The sequence below is a fragment of the Lethenteron reissneri genome, chromosome 31 (genome assembly GCF_015708825.2).
Source record: "Lethenteron reissneri isolate LAM-NWPU_2019-01 chromosome 31, ASM1570882v1, whole genome shotgun sequence".
Taxonomy (NCBI): Eukaryota; Metazoa; Chordata; class Hyperoartia; order Petromyzontiformes; family Petromyzontidae; genus Lethenteron; species Lethenteron reissneri.
In genome coordinates this window covers 7,229,017-7,249,720 of record NC_083809.1, presented here as the reverse complement: position 1 = coordinate 7,249,720, position 20,704 = coordinate 7,229,017, and the positions used below count along the sequence as shown (strand labels likewise).

The following is a 20,704-nucleotide window of genomic DNA, read 5'->3' as shown; positions in this document are numbered from 1 at the left end:
TTTGAACTCATAACCCTGCTACACAACCAATCAAGCTATAGTATATCCCACACGTATTAATGTAGTAACAGCTGCCGTTCGCCACTAAGCGGTGGTGAAATCACCACCGCGATTGTGCCAGGCTAGGTGCACTCTCAGGCCATCTCGTGAAGTGTGGAAGGCTCGCTGCTGGCAGGAGGTCACAGGACAGACCCGGGTGCCATGGGCTGACTGACTGAGATGAATGGCAGATGCACTACGTGTTCTCTGTACTGTGCCACCTTGCTGAATTCTGCCCCTATACACACAGCACGCTGTTTATATATAAATACAAACTATGAAGTAATGCATAACCCTTTGTTGATCTATTGTTGGATGAAGGCCTCGATGCTGTGATGTTCGTGGGGGTATTTTGACCATTGGGGGTGAATGAGGGGTAGCATGGACCCCAGGAGCAGTTCAAATATCATTCACCAATGATGTTAGCCTTGGTTGAGAATTTTAACTTAGGTCATCAGGTTCTTAGCACAATCCACTGTGCCGCCACTTCCCCCACATATAAATAAAATAACAATTATTCAAATCCTACTCGAATAAATGAATGCATTCTAATAAAGTTAAAATAAACATCAAATAATACATATATTTCAAACACTAAATCACTCAACCTGACTCCACAACACAATCACGTAAACATCACAAAATGTGCAATTAAAACACTCTTAAATGCACGATTTTATTTACTTTGAAGGTTAATTTTAAGTAAATGACCTCGAATGGGTTCACGTGTAATCAGTCAACACGTGGAAGCGTCGCGGACCATTTGTTGCGTTTAATTACCCCTCTAATTACGCTTGGCACGTCTGGGGTCACGCGAGGCACCAGCAACACATCGCTCACAGGCGCAGGGACACCGTGGTGGCTAGGAGATGTTAACTACCTCACCTGGTATACAGGAGGTCGTGGTTAAATTTCGATTTAAAGCTATCGTGACTGCAGGGATTCATCTTCTTGGTTCTTTCAAGGCGCCCTTTCCCCCCCTTCCAACCCAGCTTAAATATATGCTCCAAGCATGGTGCTGTTTCATTCAGACGCTGTCGCCTCGACAGACCTGGTTTTCACCTGAGGACGGCTGCTTGCGTTGTGGCCGAAACGTCGTGAGAATTATTTTATTTTGTTTTATTTTTATTATTTTATTACTTCCCTTCTACGTAACTTTACCGAAAAAACCAAGAAGATTAATCCCTGCCGTCACGAAAGCTTTAAATCTAAATGTATAGTTTTAGTTTAGGGGTCCCCTTGTGCGAGTGAATTTTGGGAAAATCCGCACGGAGTTTCTGGCAGGAGTGCCACATTGGGCCCGGCCAGCGGTAGCAACAGCATTGAAAGAAATCCTGGATCACCGATGGTGGCAGGGACGACAGCAAAGTCTTTCGCCTTCCGCCTGAGCGTGAGGTTCAGACGAGGCCCACGATGATTGTTCATTTTACTGCCTCTCAAGACAAACTCCCGCAACACCCTCGCCAATAAAGCGTCGTAAACGTGATCAAACAGATGGGGGGGGGGGGGGGGGTTAAATGAGTGGGACACACCGTGTGCAGTGCGGACTAGGTCAGGTTCACGAGACGGGCATTGGAGTGGTGCCCAGATTTCATACGACAGAGGTGAAAGACCTGAAGCCAGTTATTGGTGGTGGTAACGATGATGATGCCTGCTAGAACGGTTTCCTAGAGGTCACATGCCAAGTGAACAACAGCCGAAGATCGAGCAACGGGAAGGCAAGCGAAAGCGAGACGTGGTGGCATCAGCTGCATTCGTCACGATGACCGTCAAAAACAAATGTCAATCTTGGTGCTCGAAAACGTTTCGCACCACCACCTTGTGAAATAAGTCCTCGATATAGAGCTGACCTATTCTCACCACATCTATGTGATCCGTAAGACTGTCTATTTTCATCATCGCAAGATATCCCCATACATAGGGAAACTGTCTTTCTCACGCTGTCGCTGAAACTATGATCCGTGCCTTCCTAATCCCCCAGGCTCCATGTGATTGTAATTCTCCTTTTGTGCCGGTCTTCCCAAGTCTCACTCATCCACCATAGCCAATTTTTTTTTTTTTAAGCTGCTGCAAGGGTGCTTACTCATACCCGTAAACATCATCGCCCATTTTACGTTCCCTTCATTCGCTCCCCATTCATTCTAGAATCAAGCATAAGCTCGCCCATGCAATTTACAAGAGCCTGCATGGTCGCCCCCTGCTTATCTCTCCGCTTCCATTGCCGCCTACGCCCCTCGCCGAGCCCTCCATCGGGGAGGCTCGCGGCAACCCACAAAATAAAGCGAAAAACCCGAAGGCGCACGCACGTTTACTATTTAAGCATTAACTAAAGCGATTTTTTTGTATATTACGAGGTAAGGCCCACTGAGCTGTAGAGCTCTTTATCGGAAGCGACCTGGCCACAAATGATAGCCCAACGAAGTGGCTTATCGCGTGGAAATGGATAGCAGCCAAATACTCGAAACGCACATTGTTTCTAAATGTGGAGGGAAAAACCCGAGGACCTGGATAAAAATCCACGCGACCACGGGGAGAACACGCAAACTCCAAATATACAGGCGTCAGGGTTCTGGATCGAACCCACGACCTCCTGTATACCAGGCGAGGTGGTTAACATCTCGCCACTGCGGCGCCAACAGTCTGGCCTGCATTCTCACCACGTGGTTAACATCTCGCCACTGCGGCGCCAACAGTCTGGCCTGCATTCTCACCACGTGCACGTTCCACTGTTCATGTCTCAGTTAAAACTGTGTCCATTCGATTCGGCCTCTTGATAAACAGCTGATGCTTTGAGGGTTTTATTTGGCTGAACGGGTCCGAGTTAGCTGCCACTCCCTGCCGCCTGAGGAGCTGTCCTTGCTTGTCTGAGGAGCTGGGAGTTCATTCTGAAATTCGGTCCGTGGGGCTGACGCTCTGGGCTGCTGTGAGGAGCTGAGACTTCGACCTGTTCAGCAATTTAAATACCAAGTCACATATCCATCGATCAACTTACTTTTCACAAACCTGTTGTACATTTAGTTGACGTCTGCACTTCGGAAACCTCGCTCACGAGTTCCTTCTCGGGGGATTGGCCGCTTGCTCTGACGTGTACTCGTGCTTTGAGATGCGATTGTACGAATGACGCTGTACATATAAAAAAGAAAAACTCTTCTATGTTATTATTAATATCAGTCACCCAGTATAAATCTCACATGTCAGAAACCCTGGAGCAATTGTCAACACCGCTGCTTCATAAAAGATCGAGTCAGGCGCGCCTGAGAGAAACCCACTCTTTGTCTCGGCCCGGCGACCATCGCACGCACGATCGCTGTGGCGGCACGAAGTAGTCTGTCGCTGTGTCGAGCGGACCAACGCAAAACACGGAGCTGCCACCGCCGACTGCCGAGCGGTGAATCGACTTGTCGGCGAACCTGCGCCAGTTCGTCGACCACCCGGCCGGGCAGCTCAGCGGCAGAGCGAGCGGCTCGCAATCGGAAAGTTTGCGAGTTCGAATCCGTGGTAAGGACGGTTTCACCAGGCCCGACGTCATTCCGTGGTCAATAAGTAAACAGTGGTTTTGCCCTGTATGCATGTTGAACTTTTTTCGCACCGTACGTTGCCAACTCAGATAGACTCGCCCCCCCCCCCCCCCCCCGCTGTCAAAGGAATATGGAAGTTCCACAATCGACCCAAACACGTCATCCATTATATTCATTTCGGCATTACGACAGAGCGGTGACTATTTTGAAGCCCGATGATGCCAAATGCTCGGCGTGCTCAAGAGAAGTCAACGGGCTTGATTCTCCACGCGGCTTGTGCATTATCGATGGCAAGAGGAGCGCGTCATCTGCCATGCAAGTGGGCGAAGAGATCCCCCCTCCTCCCCCCCACAGTAACATTTTGAAGAGTAAATGCGATTGTGCGCCGTATCGTAACCACGTGGGGTCCCGTGAGCCAGGGCTGCTTGCGGCGGCACCTGGGCAATGAACCCGACGAGTTCCTGGCTACCCGCTAACAACAGTGGCGAGCGAAATTTGGCCAGCGTGGTGGTGAAGTATGGTATTAAATGCGCGAGTTCGTAAATAAGAATTCCTGACTGACAAGGGCACGTCCGTTGCCTTGAACGTTATTTAATTGGAATTATTTACCATGATTTTTTTTTAGGGATTGCTCTTGCCAGAGGCAATGTGGAATTTTGACCGCTGGCTTCAGGGCTGCCGATTGACATGACCAACCTCCCCACATTGCGACGGCTTGAATGTTGTCTTCACTGTAACCAAAATCCCCGATGTCGCTTAAAAGTCGTAAAGCAAAACTGTCATCGTGCATAGATCTTTGAACAATGCTGATCAACTCACTGCGCGTGTGCCGCTCACGCTGCTGGGTGGACAGAGGCAGGGTGAGGGGGCGGTGGGAGACATCTCTCCTTCACTACTGCCAGCACGGTGCCCAACCCCCATTTTTGTGAGGTTTGCCGGAGCGACGGGACAGACTTCTCTCACGCCGTTCGAGGCGTGGCAAGGTTTACGCAGAATTTACGTCGCTTGCATGTCTTTCGTGCCAAGGTCACAATGCCACGAGTGTTTTTATGCATTAGCTCTTTATTTTGCATCGTGCGCCTCAAGAGGAGAGCTAAAATAGGCACGCCAATGAGGGCTTTATTGGCTTTATTGTCCCGTGACAAATAGGTTGCGTCTGTTTGTCTGCGCGTATGTGCGCGCGAGTGGCTTTTTAGAACTCTTTTTCTGGACGCATATATTATCATTATTATCTGCACTCGGTCGAGTGCAACTCCGGTTTCCACCACACATTGAGAGGAGACCGATGGATCGCCACTCACCTGCCCTTGCCCCGGAGTCAAGGTGGGCACTTGGCGTACGCGAGCCAAGTGCCCGACCGTGAAACCTTAGCGGCCCAAGCAGTCCAAGTACGAGCTCAAATCAAGATCTGAAGAAATGTAGAAAAGTTCACTTCTGTGAACTCATTGTTTTAATAGTAATCGCTCCCACGTGGCAGCGTCCGTCTCGTGTCGACATCTTTTTTCACTTTCCTACATTTGTCTCATCTCTCTTCTCTCATTTCGCTACTCCTCCATCCTTTTGTCCGCATTTCTCTCACCTCGCCACATCTCCACACCTCTCGTCAATACCTCTTAGATATATCTCACGAGCAATGAGCTGATAAACTGAAAGGTGGGAACTTCAAAATGTACTTCTGCTCGGGGCACCTCCAATGAATGGGCCAGCACCACCACTGCCCCAGTTCGAAGGTTCGGTGCTTGACGCCACCATCAGAATGAAAAGTGCGCCACTGCTCACATAAGTCATGGGTGGCACTCGGCATCAATGGCAGCCCGTAGTGTCAGCTCCACATTACCTAACCGGAACCCAGTCTCGCCATGGGGTGAACAATGTTCGCTTCCCACAGAACAGTACAGTAATCCCTCGCCACTTCGCGGTTCAAGTTCCGCGGCCTCAGTGCATCGCGGATTTTTCGAACTGATTTACAGGCCTCATTATACCTGTGCAGTAAAACCATCATCATCATCATTCATCATCACATTCATCGAACTGCACAGGTCTGTCATCGTCGTCATTGTCATCGTCATTGTCATTGTCGTCGTCGTCATTACTGGAGTCAAGTCTCAAGATACTACTGTCATTGGTGAGTGTAGAACACCATAATACGTATCGTATGAGAGAGAGTGAATGTATAATATTAAGGATTTATAATTAAATAGATTTAAGTAAAATATATATATAAAGTCTAAATATACATATATTAAACATTCTGGTACCCACACACACATATACGGAAATTCCTAGGGGGCCAATCCTACTTCGCGGATTTTCACCTATCGCGAGGGGTTCCGGTCCCCATTAACCGCGATAAACGAGGGATCACTGTACTCATTTTAGTGAACCCCCCCCCCCCCCCCCCCACAGGCGCAAAGAGCCGAGTCGACCCCCAAATGGGATTTTAACTCAAAACCTTACAGTGTGTAGAACAACCACTATTGACTTCCCACATTTAGGTACTAATTGTTGTGACCCCACCCTCCCCACGGGAATTATGGGCTGAGTTGGTCCCTCCCCCAATCGGGATTTGAACTTTGCGGCCGCTCACATTCCCTGAGGAACAAAACTTCTGCTCTGAGTGTGCTCTGGGCAGTTTATAAATAAACCTTGTTTTTCTTCTCTTAGTTTCAGCAGCATTACCGCATTGTCCCCTGACTAAATGTTGATGAATGGCATCACATGAACGTGTCCAAATTGGGAGTTGTGGGGTTTTTCCCTTTAAAAAATCTGGTGAAAGATGAGTTAGCCAAAAAAAGCACTTCATGTGAAACATTTTCCCCGAGAAAAATGGTAAACAGCAGTTGCCGCTCCACGCATCTTTCCGTAAATATCTCAAACAGATCCAACTTCGAGATGTCTCTTCTATGAACACGTTGCTACCAGCGGCGTACTTAACGAGTGTGCAGGCAGGAATCGCATCCCAAGGCTACCCAGGCCGGGTCACGGGTTAAGGGGTGGGTGGGGGGACGTAGGGAGGGAGAGTGGATGGTGGGAATTTGGACCATGGTGGTAGGGCGGTCACATTTAATTCCTTGCATCAGGGCCCACACGCAAACCACGCTACGCCACTAAACGGGGCGATAGTCATCTCTGCAGTGCGCCCCCATGAGCCTGTAGTGTAAATTCCACATTCATATGGCGTGGACCAGTCTCTCCATAGGACAACCACCGTCGACTTGCCTTCAGAATTGGCGCTCTTTGTATAGACCTCAGACGAATAATAACGCTGAGAGAAACTCAAGTGCCTGGAGAGTACCCAGGCCTGTAATTCTGAAACCTACTTACTGCCTTTTTGGAGGTGCCACCTCAATAAGCCTTTTACACAAGGGTACCTATCCCAGAACAATGTATGCATGCATGTTGAACTTCTTTCGCACCGTACATAGCCAACCGTGCTAATCGGAGGTGCCGGCGAAGGACAAGAAATTAAACGCAACAAGCAGTTCTAAAGAAATGAGTTTTCAATATAATGTTAAAAGTGCATAGCTCCAGTGGCTTCCTTATATTGGGAGGGCGTTCCAGACGGCTGCAGAATCCACCAACCCCCTGTCTCAAGAGTCGCTTGGTTCGCGAGTGCCGCGCACTATCGCGAGCACACGTGGCAGAACGTAAACACGCCGACACTTGCGATACACAGAGTGCGGCCTGAAACACGAGAGGTTTAGCAGTTGCAATGTCACGTGACTGCGGTGGTGTCTGTATAAAATAATAGATATAGACTTGCCCGCCCGTAATCCAGCTCACAGAAGAGTGGGCCCCAATGCATGAACATTGCCTGACAAGGACAGATGCTGCCCTTAGAAAGGTTTAGCACAAAGCATCTCACACAGACACCGCACTTTCGCCTTTATGCATTTGTATGCCAGTCTGCGTGGGATGGACGAGTGGTGGCGACATGGTTAGCGCACTGCGCTTCAAACCCGGCGACCTGAGTTCGTTTCACAACAATCAGTGTTGATTATCTGAACTGGTCCTGGCCTCTCCAAAGGTGGTCAGGCATGGTGATGGCCACCCACCCCCTCGTGTACCATGCCAGCCTTCGTAAGGTGTTGCCCAAATAGTCTGTTAAGGCTATACGGGGGATCGTTGTCTTTGTGTGTGTGTGTATCACTGCAACGTCTCTTTTGTTGTGTATTGTATAAACTAAACTATGTTTTTATTTTACCAGGTAAGGCCCACTTGAGCTATACAGCTCTTTTTCTGAAGCGACCTGGCCACAAATGATAGCTCAACAAAGTGGCTTATCGTGTGGAAATATATAGCAGCCAAATAGTCTCAACGCATGTTGCGGAGGGGAAAACCAGTGACACGAGAGAAAAATCCATGCAATCACGGAGAGAGAGACATGCGACCTCCAAATATATAGGCGTCAGGGTCAGGATTGAACCCACGACCTCCTGCATGCCAGGAGAGGGAGTTAACATCTCGCCACCGTGGCTATAACACCAGGCCTGATGGGAAGAGGCATGAAGAGGCCACAATCGCTCCGAGCCCCCTAAACTCCGGGGCACCCCCCCCCCCCCACCCTCTAGATTCCAAGCAGATATATTAGTTGTCTCTTTCCTATTACAGTATACACTGCGCTAATTCTGTACTGCAATTCGGTCCCTATTATACTCTGTTCAGAATTGCAAACTAATATATGGACTGCATTCCTGTACTGTATGCGTAAATAACACGCCGTCCGTGTGATATATACGCAGTTCACATTACGGTATACACTTGAGAAAAATATGACAGTATACAATACCGTACATCTATTTCTATAATACATATTAAATGTAGGGTAGGTACATGGCAATGTGATGGGGTTTTTTTGCATCAATCTCGGCAAATCTACGGTGCTGTATTTCATTGGCGAAATGCTACATCGACCGACCGAGTGTCTATCCCAAACAAAGCAAAACAAATTTGCGGAGCATTGCGTTACGGTAAATATCATAACACTCGCGACCATCGGGGTCTTAGCAACAGCAGCCGTTTGCTCACATTCCCAACTAAGCCGCGGGTATTTGGTGGTGATGCTACCCCTTGCTGCGGTGTTAGTGGTGCACGAGCACAAATAACAATCAACACATTGAAACTGAAATGACTACATTAAACCTCACCCCCTCCACCCCACCAGGTATTCGCACCTGATAGGCTAGTCGGCTGACATGGCAGGTTCTTGTAATCACCCAGCGACACGTCACTGTACTCGAATTGTAAATGTTGTAGGTTTACTCTCCCATTTGACACGTTTCGTTTACGTGACAAACCTCGCTAATTGGCTGTGTCGGGAAGTAGCGGGTTTAACGACACATTTATATTTACGCGATCTAACCCAAAAAATACCGTTGGCATGGGAAAACTCAAAACATTCGTCAACAACAACAACAACTGTGGCCTTTAAAGGGGAAAACAAAACATATAATAGGCGACGTTTCAGACAACGGCCCTTCTTCACAGCACATTTACAATTCAGTGTAAAATGCAGTGTTCTCAAACACTGCACCTATTACTTCCGTCAAGGTTGGGGAGGTTGGTGGTGTGCGTGGTGGTGGTGGCAGTGGTGGAGGGGGGTTTCCGAGTCCTCGTTGGGAGATTTGATGACGACCTGATGACCCCGAGTAGAATCCGCAGCGGCGTGGCAGTGGTCAGCAAAAACCTCGTCGACAAAAACCCCATCACGGTATCTTCCCCTACCACCCATACCCCCCCCCCCATATCCCCTCTCTGGCCCCCCATTCTCACCATCATCCCCGCAGCCCACACATGCAACGCGCAGATCGTGTTCACTGATGAATGCTTAAAGTGCAACTCTTCTAACGCGCGTGGCTTTCTTCACATTCGGACGTCGCGCGCGTGCGGCATTGCGCGTCGCCGGCTTCGTCCAATGCGCCCCCTCTGCCCACGAATGGACCGTTGGCATTCAAACAAAACGCCCACAATACAATGGGCCAATCTTTTGTTTGCAAGCCTTCCCGTACGTGTGTGTATGTTGAACTTCTTTCGCACCGTACGGGAGCCAACCTCGCTAACCGGAGGTGCTGTTCTTAATAGGTGCTCTCCAACAGCACCTACTCACCAACAGTTTAATGGGGGGTGATTGAGCCATCATCACACATGTGTTTTTTTTATTGACATTGCACCTTGCATGCAGTGCAACGGGCTGGCCAGGTTAAGGCCTGGTGCTGTTAGCGAGCACCCCTTAAGGAAGCCCACGTGAGCGGTGGTGGGGGGATAGGGGGAGGGGAGAGGGAGGAGTCCTCGCACGTGCTTGCTTAGCTGCCTTTGTCTCTCCCAGCATCGGTGACGTTGGCAGCACGTGCCACCGACACGACACGATGCGCTATCTTCGGGCTAAACAAGGGATCAAAGAGCCATTTTTTTTTAATTCGGTAAAAAAAAACGTCGATATTTCAAGAGCCGCAATGCGTGCGAATAACATCACGACGCAGTCCTTGATGAGCCGCAGGTTTGCCCACCCCCTGGGCTAAGCCGACATAGCCGTGGCAATGTCCGGGGTACAACCCGGTTGCCGCTGACAATGGGGATCAGGGAGTTGAACTCAAGAATAAGGGATCTAAATCCCTCCATAAAAGGCAGCAGAGCAAGAGAGCGTGCGTCTCGTACGAAAGTTTCAATGAGACCCGGAGCGACATCAGATCTTTTGAGGGATTCTACAAGATGTGTTGCACCCAAATATCAGTACAAAGGATATCCAGTTTAACAACAACAAAAAAACCCCACAAATGCACCAGATCTCTTCTGACCGTGGAAGCTAAGCAGGCTTTGATCCTGGATAGTGCTTGGATGGATGGTCACCACGCATACCAGGTGTTATAGGCTGTGAAACTACGTGGTGGGAAAGCAGCGAGCTAGTAAAGTAACATCCTTTACTATACTGTACTTCTACGCTGCCCGCATCTATACTCCGTGCCTTAACTTCACCACACTATCCAGCATGGTGAAGTGTGGTCAAAGAACCCCCATGTCAGATTGGGCCACGGGGGAGGCCCTAGTCCAGGAGTGAATAGATCATGGCGGTCGATGATGAGGATTAATATACAATTGACCATATATTCAGCAGCTTCCACGGACTACAACAAATCTTTAAGATGCCTCCATCATTCTGAATGGGTTTCCTCCGGGTATTCCAACTTTCTTCCGCACGAGATTTGAGCGTCGCGCTCGGCAGTGAAACGTCCAACAAAACAAGATTCGGCCAAACATCCAAAGCAGGAGGCTAATTCTGCGCAACAAAAGACACGGGCATGAGACTCGTCACCATATGAACCACCTCACATTGCAAGGGCCCACTCTTAAAGCTAACGACTCTCATAGCCGCTTTGTCACTTGCGGCCAAATGTCGAATGCCAGAGTCCGCAAGGATTGCGCGCATCGATCGATAAACCCACGCTACTAAAGGGCCCCTTTATAACAATAAACACCGTTCCCCCGAAGCACACACATTAATACCCCCTATCACAGACGAATGACATACCGCCGGGCGCAAGCGCTCTTAGCGAGCGCCTATTAAATTCAGGATCGCACGGCACACGACAACGTTTCCAGGCTGTGTGGTGGTGAAGACGGTGTGAACACGTGCGGACGCTGGTTACGCGATCTTGTTGAGAATTCCCGGTAAAAAGATAAATAAATAGACCCCCTTGTTAGATCGGTGATATCCATATGAAGGTTGACACCGGACCAGAGTATGATTGTTTGAGCGTAACCTTGCTGGGATAATATTACTCTGGAAAGCCAATAGGCTAATGGAATAAAATAAATATATATTTTATTTCACGTGGAAACACAGACCTGCTGATGTCCACACCTCACACCACGTGATCATTTAAGGCCGATAAGATCGAAAGCAAGTCTCAGATAAAACAAAAATCACAGCCAGGATTTCAACCCAGGTACTGTATGTGGTAAGCTAAACGTTGCATCACTGCTACTCTTCACCCTACCACACACATACACACACAGATCCCTCATTCAGTCTTACAGAATGTCGGGGCAAGTGCTGTTAGTGAGCAGCTTTTAAGACTGGCACAACACACAATGCGGTGATGTTTCCCATGCCATGCCCAGCAGCCTTTGTCTCTCCATTCTGTTTTCACATTGTACCACACCACAACAGATACTCATTTAAGGTTAAGTTGACGTAGGGCAGGTTTTGAAACCACTTGGCCAGTGATGTTAGCCGAGGCTGTGAATCCAAGTCGTGTCACCGGGTTTGTAGTGCAGTGTACAAACCACGATGCCACCACTCCCCGACACACAACACATTCGGTGATCTCCGTTTAACCTGGATAAGCTGACGGAATGGGAGCTGGCGGTGTTCACGAACACCTATTAATAAGGCTGGCACAGCACCACGCTCGCGGCGAGCACGGAGAGTCACACGTTGTACACACTTTATGCAGAGTCAACCTAAGGGAGGCTCTCAGGCAAGGTCAAGACGCACGTTTGACATTGCTGATGTTACATCACGACCTAAGAGCCACCTCCCAACCGCAGACGCACGCACACACAAAATTCGTGCGCGCAAAAGATGGGCATCTCCCGCTTGACCTCGTAGGGCAGCGACGGGCAACGCAGACGATTCAGTGGGCCACGTGAGCGGCCCTCCTTCACCTCGGTGGGCCGCGAGCTCGACGCGGTGCATGTGCGCTAATCGTGACCCCACGCAGGCCCCCACGGGACGCATGAGACGCATGAGGCCCGCGGGGTCTACGCTCGCCCCAACAACGGCAAACGGCCACCATTTGCCACTGAGTTGTGGAGACGTCATCACAGCCACAGCGCTTGTGCCACGCTGGATGAACTTTCGAGGGCGAGTGTGTCAAGACTCACCGGCAGGTCACAGGACAGACCCAGGCGTTATGGGTTAACTGATGTGATGGGCAGGTGCACCATCTGTGCTCTCCACTATGCCACCAATGCAATTGAGTTGGGGAGGGAGGAAAGCCCAAGCACACATACAGACAAAGACCCCCCGTATAGCCTTTACAGGCTGTTGGAACAAGTGCTGTTAGCAAGCACCTACGAAGGTCGGCACGGCACGCGAGGGGGTCGGTGGCCAACTCCACGCCCGGCCGCCTAATGTCTCCCTAATGGCAATGTTTACTACACACCGCACCAGGTACTCATTTGAGGCTGAGTCGACCTAGACGAGGCCCAGCACCGGTTCAGATAATCCTCACTGTGTGATGGCCGTGAGCGGGAATCGAACCCGGGACGCCAGGTTCGTAGCGCGGTGCGCTAACCGCTAGACCACCGCTCCCCACAAACAGACGAGCACACACACACTCACACACACTGCAAACACAACTGGCCAGTGCTCGGTTAATGGTAAATCTGACACGGCCAAAGTCTGGGCTATTTACACGGCGGAAAGCGACTAAATAACTGCAGGGGACAACCAATTTGCAAAAACCGTAATCATTAATTCATAGCCGGGACTTCTGTATTCTGCGCGTGTGTGAATATGTGGGCGTGTGTGTATGTGCTTGCTAATAGCATTTGCCCCGAAAGTCTGTAAAAAATATATGGGGGATCCTTATCTGTGTGTGTGTGTGAAAGTTGCCATTGCCGGCACCCTTTCATTATATTGCAACGTAACTCAATGGTCAAACGCTGTCCCTTCGTTATGCGCACACTCACGTGCAGAAAATGCGGGGTCCCGATTTGTTTCCGAACCGCGTGCGCTTTTGAACTGTGCTTGTTTCCCCGATCTCTATCTGCGTGCACGCGCACAACAATTCTGTTGCACCTCGACACGTGCCCGATGGTCGCCAAACAAATGCCCGACGTGGCTTCGAGGGCACCGATTTGAATGTGATTGTTGACACGCGCGTGGTCACGAACCGCACGCGTCAGTCGGGAGCGCTGGTGGAGCTGCGCACCGAACCCGGCGACCCGAGTTCGATTGCCGCTCACGGCCAACGCCGTTGACGATTATCTCAACCGGGGTTCTGCGCCTCCCCTAGGGTCCACTCAGTGTCAAATGAGTACCCGGTGCGGTGCGTAAAAATATCGCCACTGGGGAGACAAAGGCGGTCGGGCGTGGGTGCCTGGCCACCCACCCCCTCTTGCGCCGTTCCAGCCTTCATAGGTGCTCGCTAACAGCACTTGCCCCAACAGTCTGTAAAGGGGATCTTTGTCTCTGTTTATATGCAAGTGTCCCACCTAACTTCAAGAGCTCCGATGCAAGTGCAAAGAGCTCATGTGCGTGCGCGCGTGTAAATATGCCCTAGGTCCTGTGCTAGACAGTGGGATGTATCTAGCATTCCAGAAAGGTACAAATACGCACACACACGAAGCAAGCGAGCGAGCAAGCTGCGTTACACGCTGTGGCGTTGTTGTGAAAACAAAATGGGGACCCACAAATAAAGCGATTGTCATATTCAGGCCACGCGATGCACCAGCCATCAACAACATCCTCCGATCGGACCGGGATTTGTTGTTGTTGTTGCACACACACGTGCGTGGGTGCACGCATGAAATATTATTGCTACCTGCTAAAAGTGTCCAAACATGTTCTGCGTGGACTCCGTTCAAGCACTGGTTATCCATGTCTGGCGGCGCAATTTAGCTGCCGAATGTGTAAAGCCGAGAGATGTTTTAAGTGGCAGGCTGCTTCGAATTTGGCATCGCATCTGCTGCTCTCCGGATAAAATGCATGCTTCTGTTTACCACGTGGTGGGATTTCGCGCCCGATATTATCTATCAAAGGTTTTTGGGTTAGATCGCGTAAATATAAATGTGTCGTTGAACCTGCCAACGCCCGACACAGCCAATTGGTAAGGTTTGCCACGTAAACAAGTGACGACATCACATTTATTCCTGTATTTAAGACCAAAACAGGAGGATTTCTCCACAAATCTGGATGTCGCCTGATGATGCTAGTTGTAGTTACTGGCAAAACGTCGTACTCGAATTGTAAATGTTGTGCGTTTACTCTCCAACACACCGGTGTGCTGTGCTAGTAACGAACTGGCATGTTTTGTTGTTTACGTGACAAACCTTACTAATTGGCTGTGTCGGGTGGTGGCGGGTTTAACAACACATTTATATTTACGGGATTTAACCCAAAAACCTCTATTATGGATGCATGCCTTGCCTTAAAAGACAAAAAAACACCCTCAATGCATTTAATTTTTAACATCCAGGTGAGAGATGTGCAAGGCACTCAGATTCTATACGTCTTATTTCAAAGTAGGACCGTCAAAATTAAAATAAAATAAACATCTTAATGTGTTCCAACTCAAATAAGCATGAGTGCTTTGCTCATCTTGTACAAAAACATTCGTGTAAGTTCCACATTCGTATGGAATAGGCCAGCCACCACATAGAGCAAGTTTTAGCGTCACACAAAGTGTTACTTCATTGTAATAAACAAAGACAGAGATTCCCCCGTATAGCCTTAATTGTCGGGGCAAGTGCTGTAGCGCCTATGAAGGCCGGCACTGCACAACGAGTGGTTGGGTGGCCAACACCACGATGTTCACACATCGCATCAGGTCCTCATTTGAGGCTGAGTCGACCTAGGGGAGGCCCAAGACCGGGTTCAGATAATCGTCACTGGTGTTGCATGCACAGGCCTCGGCAGACAAGCGGACGAGTTGATCCCCGTCCTACGACGGGGCTTGAACTCATCCTCCCAATTGAGATTCGCTTCCGCTAATCAGGGTTTTCAAAATTAAAACTCACTGCACATTGCGCTGTGATCATTCTGGCTCATAGAGGCGTACTCTTATGCATTTGTTCACAAAATAACACTGCAAGTACCAAAATAGTAAACAATACACGTCCGATAGGACGTTCACTGAGGAGATGGAATGACGAAGTTTGGAGCTAGTTGGATTGTTTCGTTGCAAGATTGAGAGAGGTGGCCGGTGGCTTTTGGAGGCCTTCATGCAGCAGTGGATCGACCACGGCTGATGACGATTAGTGACACAACTGTACCCGTGATGTGCTTTGAAATTAAACCGGCGAACACAAAATCTGACGGCATGATAAAGAGCACGTGGGGTCATGCAAAACAACAAGCCCCCAGCGAAGAATGCCTCGATCGCTCGTGGAAGCGGATCTCCTTCCCATATATGATAAAGAATCTCAAATATCAGCGCCCCCTCACCTGCATAAATAAATGACGGCGAATTGATGTGCGTTTTTTTTGGCCAATGTCACCTCGCCTGGCAGCTGCAAGCCAACCATGCTGGGAATCCATTAGTATCAAGTTTTTTTCGTTTTTTTTTTCCTGTTCACATTGTTAAATAAAGCGTGACCTTAGCCGCATCCAGAGATGATCTTGCACTGTAGTATGACGCTACCGAGCCATTGCGCCAAACGTGACGACGACGGTGTGCGTGTGTTGTGTGTGTGTGTCGAGCGGCGTCTGGTGAGATGTCAATTCCCTACGCAGTGGCACAAAAACGTTTTAAACGGTCTGAGACTTGCAATTAAAACGTCGGGGGAGGAAAAAAAACCACACGCACACATGCACACATCAAAACACATTCGTGCAATAGCAAAAAATATATTAAAAACCTTTCAATTACGCGGGAAAGCTTTGCTAAGACCCACACATAATTGTTTTAAAGAGGGCCCTGCCTGCTGAGGAAGTTTGGCTTAAGAAAAACCTTTCAAAATTGGCCCAACATTCCGAAGTGGATATAAGCAAAAGTGCATTCCGTTTAAGTCCATCAGCCTATTGGCTTTCCAGACCAATATATCAAGCAGCACTTGCATACAGCAAGCAAACTCTGGACTGGTTTCAAGCTTCTGGGCCGCATTTGCAGATATCAAATGCTGGGAGATTACCTTGATGGTTATTGGCAAGAGCGCTCTGTATAGAATATGGGGACCCTGTTCGACGCAAACAAGAAATCATTTGTGTGCGGTATTCCAAAGCAGCACTTTTCTGAAACGGAGCCTTCATAATCACATTTCTGGTTAATGATTTTAAACATATTTAGTTTTTTTAATGAATCAGTGACCGCCAACCGCCGACCACCCACCTGCTTCCACAGGTACACGTCGTGGCTGTTCTTCTTCCACGAGATGACCATGTGCGCCGTGGACAGCGCGATGCCGCTAATGACGGCCGCCCTCATGCGCACGGGCAGCAGCGTGTAGATCATGTACACGAAGAACACGGTCCACCAGATGCCGTCGGACGCGCTGCGCGGGCTCACGCTCACCACCGACATGGCCTCGATGACTCCGATGGCGAGGATCACCGTGTAGCACACGAGCCACATGTGGTCCTGGTGGAAGCCGTTCCGGTTGCAGAGGACCATGAGCAGCAGGAAGGCGCCGATTGAGATCGCGAGCACCAGCACGTAGGCCAGGTCGTACTGGCCCGCCAGGCAGTGGAAGGTGAGCATGACGCTGCACACGAGGACCAGCAGCCCCATCAGCATGGTCAGGCTGCTCTGGTTGAGCCGGAAGAAGTACCTTTGGTAGAGGCGCTCCAGCTTCTCGGGCTGGAACTTCTTGGAGCGGAACACCTGCAGGACGCTCGCCCAGCAGCTGGTGCCGTCCCCGGGCCTCGCGTTGTCCAACGAGGCCACGTCGAGAGCGTCCATGTCACCCAGCACGGCGCCGCCGCGAGCGTCGTCTCCTCGCTCCTCCAGGCCCAGCTCCACGGACTTTGGCCGCACGCCGTGCCTCCCGCGGCCCGGCTCGTCCTGCCACGCCGGCTTGGAGCGCACGGACCTCTGCTGCTGCTGCTGGTTGTGGTGGTGATGGTGGTGGTGATGGGAGGACGTGCCACCTACCACCGCCGCCGCCGCCACCGCGTCGCCAGCGGCTCTTCTTGTGCTCCAGCCTGGCGTGGTCGATGCCGTTGTACTTGGTGTCCATGACGGCGATGCCGTTCTTCTCCTCTTCGGGCCAGGCGCGTCGGGTGCTCTGCTCTTGGGGAGGAGGAGGCCGAGGGGTGGAGGAGGAGGTGGCTGCGTGCGGAGCGTGCGCGGTGCTCGGAGGACTCACACTGTTAGGGCGGGACATGGTGCTGAACGTGCTTGCATCGCAAACCCCCCCACCCACACACACAACCCCCCCGGGACCTCAGACCGCCACCGGCCGTAAAGCCATGGATGCCACCCTAGATCGTGTCCACTTTGTCCACCGATCCCCCAAGGCAAACTTCACGCCACCCGCCCGCCGGCTCGCCCACCACCACCACCAATCGACACGACCTCAAACGAATCTGTGCGCCACCGGCGGATTGGTGTTCGTCACGACCACCGCCGGCCTTGAAACAAAACAACAAATTGCACGCAGCCGCCCTCTGATCCTGAACGGGACGGATCGACAGGACGCGCGTTGAGACTGGAGTGGATGAGACGGGAGCGAATTGCTCCCTCGGATCGCCTGGACCTCACCTCCCACCCCCCCGCTCGCAGCAACGTTGATGTGGACCTCAGGGCCGACGGTGCATCCCCTCCTCGATGACTGTCAACGGGATGACGTTCAGCCAAATCCTCTCCACCGCCATCCTCCTTCGCGCCCGCGTCGCGATGTCAGCGAGGTTGAGAAGACGCGACCGGTGGCACGACGAAGAGGCGGTGGGTCGAGGTTACGGGCGCCGTGGGGGGATTTAAATGAGCAGTGTGGGACGGCGAACGACGGCACAAGCGAGAATGAATATCACCACGGCGCTCTCTGTAATTAACGGGCGAACCCGACGAGAGCTGCCTTCGGCGAGACGAGGGGTGGGTCTCGAATGGCCCGCCGGAGGCCCCCTCGTTGATGTTCGGTCTCTAAATGTACAGAGCGGTGGGGCGCTGAATTCACTCACGGGGGAAGAAGCGCCGTGGATGGCACCTCATCGTTCAAATCGTCTCCCGCGACGTTCGCGTCCGCTGGCCCACGTCCTCTCGGTCCGACTCCCGGTGCTTGGTCTCTTCCTCCTCGTCCCCCCTCCTCTCCACTGCAGATGGGCTCCAGCAGTGGATAGAGAATGTCTCGCCAGGGGGTTGATGAGCGATGCTGCGTTGGTGCTGCGCTGACCGCGTGTCTGGCTGGGGATTGACGGCTGGTCTCTCCGCTCGTTGTTGCGTCCCGAGGATGTCTCTCGCTCCTCTCTCCGTGTTGTCTTCTCTGTCTTGTCCGTCTGTGTGTGTCCGTGTCTTCTCTCTCTCTGTGTGTGTGCATGTGCGTCTGTGTCTCTCGCCTGGACGTGCGCGTCTGCCGCTCGCTCTGGTCTCGATGCGTCTGTGTTGCAACGTCGCCGCTCTCTCGTCTATCCACTCGTCTCTCCCATCATCATCATCACCACCCTTAACCGCTTCTCCGCCTCTACTCGTGTCCCTATTTCTCTCTCTCCTGTTTCCTCTCTCTCTCTCTCTCTGCCTCTCTTCTCCGTGTGTGCGTGCCGTCTCTTCTCTCTCTCTGTGTGTGTGTGTCTCTGTAATAGATGCGGTCTCCCAATGACGATTTAAAAAAAGAACGCACACGCGCAGGAAGGAGACTCACACGGAGAGACACGCGCGCACGGCAGGCAGGCAGGCAGACGCAAGCCTATTCTATGTAAATGAAGAATCCGCCGAGCATCGCACAGGACAAAGACGAGAACGAGGCGATTTAGTCTTACCCCGTCTACAGACGCGCAGCACAATCTCTCATCCCTCGCCGTCCGTGGCACGGCCACTCAACCCGCCCGCCCCACGCAGCCCAAGCCAGCCAGCCACCTACCCACCCCCCTCCTCCTCCTCCTTGCTGCCTGCTGCCTCCATCACACATCACCCGCCACACGCACCTCCTCCTCCTCCCCCATCGCTCTCCTCCTCCCTCCCTCCTCCCTGCCTGCCTCTCTTCTCCTGTGCGCACTGCCCGCTCATGGACACTGCGAATATAAAGACCCCCCCCCAGTGTAGCATGAACAAGTGCTGTTTGCGAGCACCTACGAAGACCGGCACGGTGGTTGGTCAGCACCACGCCCGGCCGCCTTTGTCTCCCGAGTGGCGATGATTATACACCGCACCAGGCACTCATATGATGCAGTCGACCAAGGGGATGCCCAGGACCGGTTCAGATAATCATCGCTGGTGTTTGCCTTGAGCGGGAATCGGAACTCGCATCTCCGGGTTCGTAGCGCAGCGCGCTTTCCACTGCGCCACCGCTCCCGCTACTAATACGGCACCACTTTGTGGAAAGTCAACAGTGGGTTGTGATATGGATGATGACACTACGTCGTGTCTCAATGTCTCGCCCCGTAAGACAAAACGTGAAACTTACATTGGATCGTTGTCACACGTAAGGGCTTGGTTAGCCCCAAACTTGCAGATGGCTTAAAGTGTTGCACTAAACACAAACATGTATCTTCTTCACCGGCGGACCAAGTAATTCGCCTCCCGTGGAAGAGTGTGACACTGAATACGATTGAATGCGGCTTAAGCTCCCTCCGCTGGTTGCTATAATTAATGTATGTGCTATTCATTACGTCCAGTGTGAACGGCACATTCAACTTGCGACTTTGCGTGGTTGATATACAGTGGTCCAACGTTGAATACCAATGAAGCATTATGATATATGCATTTTATGTAGTCTAATAATGGATAACTGTACAATGTTAGCATGAGACTTTATCCGGTCTACTTGATTAATCGTTGACAATTTTCACGCATACGCAGCTATTGTATTCAATCAGGCAATTGAATTTGTTTTTTTTATTAACCATGAGTACTGTACGCCTTTCAAAGGTTAAATGGCAGTGATAACAGTATGTGCTGAGAATAGCATTTAATGCACGTATTATGCATGTAAATGCATTACCATTGCCTTAATTGTTACTGTAGCGTATGTTACTGTATTATAATAGATCTGATCGCAGTATCGCTGAATGTTCACGCGAGCATCTGTCTGGCTGTGCTCATAATCGCAGGTGACATAAGTCCACGAGTCCAGACGAGATGAACGGGATACGTATTTCACTTTGTCAGTATCACCTGAGGTACCACGTGACTTTCGTGATTATAATCTCTGGACGTGGCCAGTAACAGTGAATTGAGTCACGACCCTCATTTGGCCGTATACATAAATTGGGCAAATTAAAGTTATGCGACCTTACGTGGTTACCGATTTCTGTTGTAGCCCAATGGACTGTG

General features: G+C 50.8%; 1 protein-coding gene across 1 annotated transcript in view; it reads right to left on the bottom strand.

Annotated features, from left to right (window-relative positions):
• LOC133349742 (adenylate cyclase type 5-like) overlaps nucleotides 1-19,232 on the bottom strand; it is a 208,353-nt gene extending 189,121 nt beyond the window's left edge. Inside the window, 2 exon segments of the mRNA XM_061563455.1 lie at nucleotides 16,610-17,380; nucleotides 17,382-19,232. Coding sequence (XP_061419439.1) covers nucleotides 16,610-17,380; nucleotides 17,382-17,603 — 993 coding nt within the window. The 5' untranslated portion in view covers nucleotides 17,604-19,232.
• Nucleotides 19,233-20,704: the final 1,472 nt, after the last annotated feature.